This window comes from Indicator indicator, chromosome 13 (genome assembly GCF_027791375.1).
Source record: "Indicator indicator isolate 239-I01 chromosome 13, UM_Iind_1.1, whole genome shotgun sequence".
Taxonomy (NCBI): domain Eukaryota; kingdom Metazoa; phylum Chordata; class Aves; order Piciformes; family Indicatoridae; genus Indicator; species Indicator indicator.
In genome coordinates, this window is record NC_072022.1 from 26,309,374 (window position 1) to 26,317,290 (window position 7,917).

General features: G+C 42.6%; 1 protein-coding gene across 1 annotated transcript in view; it reads left to right on the top strand.

Annotated features, from left to right (window-relative positions):
• Window positions 1-5,899, top strand: part of GOLIM4 (golgi integral membrane protein 4) — a 40,313-nt gene extending 34,414 nt beyond the window's left edge. The window contains exons 11-16 of the mRNA XM_054386004.1: window positions 115-191; window positions 1,173-1,285; window positions 2,334-2,501; window positions 3,220-3,288; window positions 5,322-5,402; window positions 5,730-5,899. Coding sequence (XP_054241979.1) covers window positions 115-191; window positions 1,173-1,285; window positions 2,334-2,501; window positions 3,220-3,288; window positions 5,322-5,402; window positions 5,730-5,882 — 661 coding nt within the window. The 3' untranslated portion in view covers window positions 5,883-5,899. The remainder of the gene's footprint in view (window positions 1-114; window positions 192-1,172; window positions 1,286-2,333; window positions 2,502-3,219; window positions 3,289-5,321; window positions 5,403-5,729) is intronic.
• The last annotated feature ends 2,018 nt before the right edge of the window (window positions 5,900-7,917 follow it).

Here is a 7,917-nt window from a genome sequence, read left to right on the forward strand (position 1 = left end):
GCCCATTCTAAGAGGAGCCAGGAGAAGCACAGATGCAGTAGGATGGTTTGATTATTAAAGCAAACCCACACTTTTTTGAAACTGAAATGATGCATTTGCCTTCAATTTCCTCAGCCAACAGGCTCATTATAACATGGACCATGATATTGTTCAAGGGGAAGAAGATCAAGGTATCCAGGAAGAGGAAGGAGGTAAGGTAAAAATGTCTGCCCCTACCATGTTCACATTCCCTGTGTACTGCCTTTCATTTGAGATTTTAGTACTCATTTCATATCCGCTTTGGACTGAAGTGAAACAGAAGCTTGCAATTCAAAACCAGAAGCTCAAATAACACTGCCTGAGCTGAGTGAAATACAGCAATTACTAAAGATCATACCCACATTCCTGAAAGGAAAAGGCTCCTTTTGACTTAGCTTCAAGGATAGGGCTGTGTGGCTCTCAGTTGCATTCCTGGCTCTGAACTATGATTTTGTTTCATCTCTTAAAATGATGAAATCTTTTGGAGTCTGTTACCTACTAGCAGTGAAACCACTCTGTTAGCATTTTGTGCTCAGGCAAGCTTCCCAGGCAAAGGCTGCCTACTGCTAAAAGCATAGAGGGTGAGGCCACCCCTTGAGTACTGGGTTCAGTTTTGGGCCCCTCACTACAAGACAGGCATTAAGGTACTGGTGCAGATCCAGAGAAGGACAACAAAGCTAGTGAAGTCATGAGGAGCAGGTAAAGGAACTGGGGTGGTTTAGTCTGGAGAAAATGAAGCTGTAGGGAGACCTCATTGCTCTCTACAACTACCTGAGAAGAGGTTGGATTGAGGTGGGGGTCAGTCTCTTCTCCCCAGTAATAAGTGATAGAGCAAGTGGAAGTGGCCTCAAGTTGCACCAGGGGAGGTTTGCTTTGGGGATTAGAAGAAGCTTCTTCACTGAAAGGGTTCTCAAACACTGTAACAGGCTGCACAGGGAGATGGTTGAATCCTCATCCCTAGAGCTGTTGAGAAGATGCAGAGATGTGGTGCAGAGGGACATGGTTTAGCACCCTAGAGTTAGATAATGGTAGAACTTGAGGATCTTAAATGTCTTCTCCAACTGAAACAGTTCTAGGGTTTTGTACATGAGACTCTTAAAAAAGGCAAAGTAGAAACTGCTGCAATGCAATAATAATATCAACACATTTGTCAGCTTATGAACGTGACAACCAGCACCAGCATGAAGGTGAAGAGGATGAGCAAAATAATGCAAATGAACAGCAAGAACCAGAACATCAAATAGCAAATCAACAGGCTGATGAATCAGTGAGTATGAATTAAGATGCTGTGGATTGCAGTCGTTACTGCAGTGACAACCCAGAAGTCTCATCTAACATAATTGCATGTTACAGAAATAAGATGAACCAGAGGGGTCTGCTAGGAAGACAAGTTTGACAGTTGAAATCTACATCTAGGATCTATTTAAAGTTCTCCTGACTGATCTGGGAAGAAATCAAGGAGAGCTTACTTGTTGGGAGGAAGTTGTTTTTCTGATTTGTACTTAGCTGGGACTTGAACAGGGAATTTGGATTCCAAAGCGTGACAGCAGTCACTCAGTAGTGGTCAGCAAGAGGGGTGATGGTACTTTTCATGCTATGGTTAGTTAAGAGAGTAAAAGCCAACTCAATAGCCACTGAAACCAGCTGGAGTCAGTACAGAAGTGTGAGATCTAGAGAAGAAGACATTCCCTAGCACTCAACACAGCTGTGACATCAGTGGCACAGAGATTTGGATGCAGGAGATTCAGTCCTGTGCTTTCTCCCAAGTTTCAGCAGATGAAGTTGTATGATAAATGTTTCTACAGGACCTTTAACTCATTAGCTATAAAAATAACAAAAATGCTTCACTGAATGATAAACAAAGAAAATGTTCATTTTCTGAATGGCAAAGCATGATGAAGAGTGATTGTTGTTTGTTTTATTGTAGGCATAGAGAAGGTCAATAGTGCAGGATGGACTGCTACTGAAAGATCACATCAGCTCTTTTGAGCCATCAGCATTTAAACTCTTACCTCTTTTCACCTGCTCTTATCAGGAATTGTCAGCCTCTGTGCAATAAGTCATTGGATTCAATCTGGGTTTTACCAGACAGGTACCCATCCTGCAGGTCTGTCTGTGCTGAGGGTTGCAGTACTTTTTCTCTCAGCAGTGGACACTTACTGGCTGGATTTTGGTCTGGTGAGCCCTGATGCCTGTAGAGAGGTTCCAGCTGGTTTCAGGGGTACAGAGTTGACTCACACAGCTTATGCTAGGGTAGCTTTCAAGTGAAATGCAATTTGGCTGAGATATTTAACAGTCACTTTTGAAAATTACAGAAGGCAGCCATGGAAGATGTGAATCCTGCTGATGACCCCAACAATCAGGGAGAAGATGAATTTGAGGAAGCTGAGCAAGAGAGAGAAGAAAATCTACCAGATGAAAATGAAAAGCACAAGCAAACCAGTGCAAAACAAGGACACCCTGGAGTGGAAGAGCACCTAGTGGTTAGTAAAGGGAAGGGAAGCCTCTCTAGGTCCTCTTTAAGGACAGTGTAGCGCAGTGGTGAGAGAACACTGAACTTTGATTTTTAAAGGCCTCTTGCAATCCATGTGTGACACAGTGTAGAATTACTGCTGGTGGTACATGGCTCTGTCTTTCATCGCTGGCTCCACTCAGCAAGGTTCTGTAGCCTCATCAGGGCCCCTGTATTCACCTGGACACCAGCCCCAGCCAGAACTCCCCTTCATACCATCATCATGTCCTTGCACAATGTCCATGCCCTTCCTGTGCTGCTTGCCTCAGCTGCAAGCAGTGGTGTCACTTTCCTTCCCTGGCCCTTCCAGTGAATGCTGTGCATTTCAGCCCCCTGTAAACTGTGAACTCCTCTAGGCAGAGCAAATCTGTATTTTGGTGGCATTGATCTTTAATGGGGTAAATATTTCACTGTCTTCCTGCTTAGTATGGAAAGTGTTGCTTTATTCTCTGAAGTAATTTTCTATTACAATCCTTCTGTTGTCTGGGTTTTAATTTAGGGCAGTTCTAAATCATGTAGCAGAGCTATCATTAATGCTAATGAACGTACTAGAAGCTCTCGTGCTATATTATTGTTGTTACTTCAGCTTTACAGAAAGTTTTAGTTCCAGAACAAGAGCTTTAACCTTCAGCCTTCTAGAGTTAATAGGCATGCACACAGAAATGAATTTTTATATGATCTTTGTGCAGATGGCAGGAAATCCTGACCAGCAGGAAGATAATGTGGATGAACAATACCAGGAAGAGGGAGAAGAGGAGGTAAGAAAGCAGGCACCAGGCATATGTAGACTCAGGTAGCACAGCACATCTCCATTAACATTCAGTGTTGGTATCTTTTATGATAGATGCTGAACTCAAATCACTTTGTCTGACTTTATGAAACCTAGGAAGCCTTTGCCATTACTCTGCTGTCTGCTTCTGGACATATTTCGAGTTACTGGTGCTGGTGTGCTGCAATCCATTAGTCTGCCATGCATCACAGTATTAATTGTGCAATAATTGAAAAGATGAAGCCATTCACAACACAGGGAAGAAATTCCTGAAAACCTCAAGCTCCCCTGAAGGTGGCTGAAAACCTCATTAACTTTGCATCTCTAATCACACACTGCTGTTCTGGGCAAACTGCTTCCCTGGCCAGTTACTTACTCTTTAGCTCTGACTTTGATTTATCTGTGCTCCTCCTCAGCAATCCAAGTTCTGTAATCCCCAGCTATTTGTGGAACCAAACAGTCAGGGAGCTGTTAGCACATTGCTTTGAACTGGAGGAGAAATGGAGAGGCAGGGACTTTCGCAGTCCTGTGTTGAATGGCACACTGGTTAGGTACCTGCTAGCATAAGGTGCCCTGCAGTTCTTCAATTCATACCTAATCAATTGCTATTTTCTGCTTCATATGTAATGATTTACCAAAAGCAATAGAAATGGCTGCTCATTACTTCCTTATGGGGAACACTTTGTCTCAATTAGCTGCTATGCACTTAGAATCCACCAGTTCTGTTACTTAAATCAAGCCAGGTCATTAGGAGCTGGGAATAGTTGGCCTTTGGCAACCACTCTTTAGCTTACAGGAAGTAATTTAGAGCATGTTTTTCATAAGGGACTGTGAGCAGGCTGCTTACTGGAAGTATCAAAGAGTAAGCAGGGGTCAAGTGAGCAATCAAGAAAGAGTTAAGATGCTGTACTGGGGAAGGTTCTTTAGCAGGTTGACTCAAATATGATACATTACTGTTCAAATCTTTCCCCCATATCCCTTCAAGAGATCCAGGTTTGATGGCTGCCCTTCTGCTGGCAACACTACTGAACCCCAAAGAACTTGTTCACAAGCTGCTTTGCCTCTTCTTGGAAGCAATTGCTAAATATACTCCCCTGCTACTGATGCTGTTGAGAAGGCTGCTGCTGCTCTGCAGGAGAATGTGATAGCAGCTGCTGGAGGGATAGAGCCCTGCTGAAAGCAGCAGGCTCCTCCTAGCTCTTTGTAGCAGGGGTGGGCAGTGAATGCTTCTCAGACAGGTGAAACAGCATTTTTTCCTCCATGGAGAGAGCTGTACAGCCTCACAGAAGCATCTCACCCAGCTTGCAGGACTCCATTTGGAGCAAATCTGCATAACAGCATTCTCCAAAAGAAAATCAAGTTTGCTGTGAAAAGCACTCCCCCAAATTTACACCTAACCAGGACAGGGAAGTGAGGGAGAGTGCTGACATGAAAGAAGTGATGGATCAAGAGCTGAACGTCTGGAAGGCAGATTCAGTGAGGCCTGCTCTCTCTCCAAGGACAGAATTGGAAGAGATTATTCTTTGCTCCCCATCCCCCTTTGCTTTTCTGTGGTTTTCCAGGAGCAGCTGGCAGAGGCATTGCTCAGCTGCTGGGAAAATGTGGGTGAAGTTATCACACATCTGAACTGACATTGTTCAAGGAGTCCACAGTGGGGTGCAAGTGTCAGCAGTGACTCTTTGCTGTGTCATGACACTCTCACTCTGCATGAAGGATAAAGAGAAAATAATATATATGTAAAGTTGAAACATGAAATGGAAATCTAAATGTGTTAGCTGGTGATGACAGGGTCTGTGAAGACTGTAGTTAAAAGTTCAATATGTTTTCAGACAAAATTAGTTGCGTGATTATTTGGCTGCTGGGGTTTTTTCCCCCTCCTTTAACCTTTCCCTGCCCTCTCCTCCTCCCTTTCTTTTGAATCTTCTTTCTGGCAGAGTGTAGCAGTGAAAATGTGTACACTCATGCCAGAGACTACTTCTGTAAAGGAAATTAAAACCTCCAGACCATCTCTCTGCTTTGTAGATCCAGGAAGATCTGACTGAAGAGAAGAAACGAGAACTGGGACACAATGCTGAGGAGCCATATGGTGAAAATGAGGAGAATGTAAGTAGTGTGTAAGGCCCCAGACTGGGTGAGGTAGTTCAACACTTGACACAGCTGTGACCATGTCAGTGACACTATGAATTGTTGTAGCTTGCTTTACATCATAGGCCTTACCATTTTATCCTGTCCAAACTTCCTTCTGCTCATCCACCCCCACAACAATTCTTGCTGCCTGGAGGCCTTTGAGAGCTCTTTCCCTGTGCATCCACACTCTGCCAACTCCACCTGACAGTCATTTGCCCTTACCCTCATCTCATTGCCCTAAAATAAACTATAGAAGGAAACCAGCAGTTGCACTGATGCTGATTTTCAATTTTCCTCTATCAGGCAGATGAAAAGAACAATGGAGGGGCAGACCAAGAGATGCAAGAAGAGAACAACCTGAAAGAAGTTCATGAAGAAAACTATGAGGAGGAAGAAGAGGAGGAGGAGGATGGCAGAGCCATTGCAGCAAAAACTCAGAGGCGAGGGGAGATGTGATCCTCTTCAATTTTTATTTCTTGCAGCAGCACACAAATTCCCTTCAGGATATTTTATCCATTTTAGGATATTTTATCCTTTTTAGGATATTTAATTTCAAAAAACAAAGTTATGTTTTACACTTCTTACTTTTCTATTAAATGCTGCCATAGGTTTCTATGAATATGGTATTTTGATACTCTAGGTTAGGATTTCTTTTCTATTAAAGCTGTACATAGACACTGCAGAGGTTTCACTGTTTGTAATTCTGGGCATGTTTTGTAAAGGCCATTTTGGAAAACACTTTCACCTTGTCTAAAGCCAACAGAGAGGCTTGGTCTAATTTCAGATCCAGTCAACATCTGAGGGATATTTCTAGTGCCTAAACCCAGCAGCTCTCATTGTCTTCCCTGACACAACTGCTCTGACAAAGGGCTGGCCACGCTGCCTGTCCAAGGCACACTGTGGTGCTCATGGTGGCCCTGGGGTAGTGTCAGTCCTTACAACCTCATCAGATCCTTCAGATCTTTGAAGACAAGCACTTGCCTAGCTCTTTGCAGGACCAGGCCTTTTCTAGGTGCAGAACAGTTATCAAATATGCAAGTTACACAAAGCCTTCAAAAAGCAGCCAGGTTACCAGCTGTTAATTTTGGCAGCTGTTTATATACAATTAAAATGATGCATTTATTTTAATGAGCATACCTGGGTACTTCAATTACATGCACTACATAGCAGAGAATGCAAATGGTGCTTTGCTGGGATGAGATGTGAGCTACAAACCAATTTTAGGCTTGAAGAGCCATTATGCCAAATCAAAACACTACAGCTGTCACAGGAATGAAGATTTGTAGAAGGAGCATTTCTTGGTGGTTTTTTTTTTTTTTTCTAGTTGATAGATAAAATATTTGACCAGAGAAATAAAATTTCATGGCCTGGGTGCTGTGCTTCCTGGAGGCTGGTGAAAAGGGTTAAGGCATTTTTAAAAAAAAAAAAAAAAAAAAAAAAAGGAATTCTTCACTTTGAGGGTGGCAGAGCACTGGACCAGGCTGCCTAGAGAGGTTGTGGAGCCTCTGTCCCTGGAGGCATTCAAATCCCACCTGGTGGTGTTCCAGTGTGATTTACCCTGGGTGATCCTGCTCTTAGCAAGGGGGTTGGACTAGATGATCTTCAGAGGTCCCTTCCAACCCCTAACAACCTGTGATTCTGTGAGCTGACAAGATTGGTGCAAGATGTTAAACCAAGGCCTTTACCTTCTCTTATTTATTTTTAAGTCAATGCTGGAAGGATTTCTGCATCCTCTAGTGCAAAAATCAAACCGGAGACTGTCTCAGTCTGGGAGTTAGGAAAGACAAGAGACAAATCCCACAGAAGTGTTTTGGTTTGTTGTTTTTGCACAAACATCTCTAGCACTGCATGCCAAGATCTAAGGGTTGGGGAGGGAGGGGAAGAACACAAAAACTGTGCCTTGGTAGGCTCCTATGAAGATAATCCCAGTGCATGAGTGTATACAATATTTGTATTGGTACAGACACTTGTTATTTAATATATGCTGAAAGGAGAAGGGGAATCTGGATTTCCCAGGCTATGCCCCATTGCTGGAAATAAATGAGCTGCAGGGTAGCTGCCATGAAAGTGTGTGTTAATATATAACCAGAGAGGGGTTGGATTTTCCCCTCCCCCCCCCCCACTGCTTCTTTTTTTTTTTCTTAATGATTCTTAGCAATGTTTTTAAGTTTAGCTTTTTATCTGAATGTAATTTAATTCATTTTTTTTACTCACTCAGTTTATAGTTGGTTTCCATTCTTTACAATTTTCCAGACAGCTCTTTGTGTTTCAGAAGAATATTTTTGTCAGTGAGTAGTTTGGGTTTTCTAGTTACCAATCAGATTTACCTTATGTATAAAATAAAAATAAAAGTTTACATGCTACTGTAAAATGTATGATATGTACATAATCTTCAGAAGACAATTATTTTGGTAAACTGGCCTGTATTTTTTAATGCCACAGTTGCAGTATTTAATTATTTGAGGCATAATAAATCTTGACTGCAGTCAAT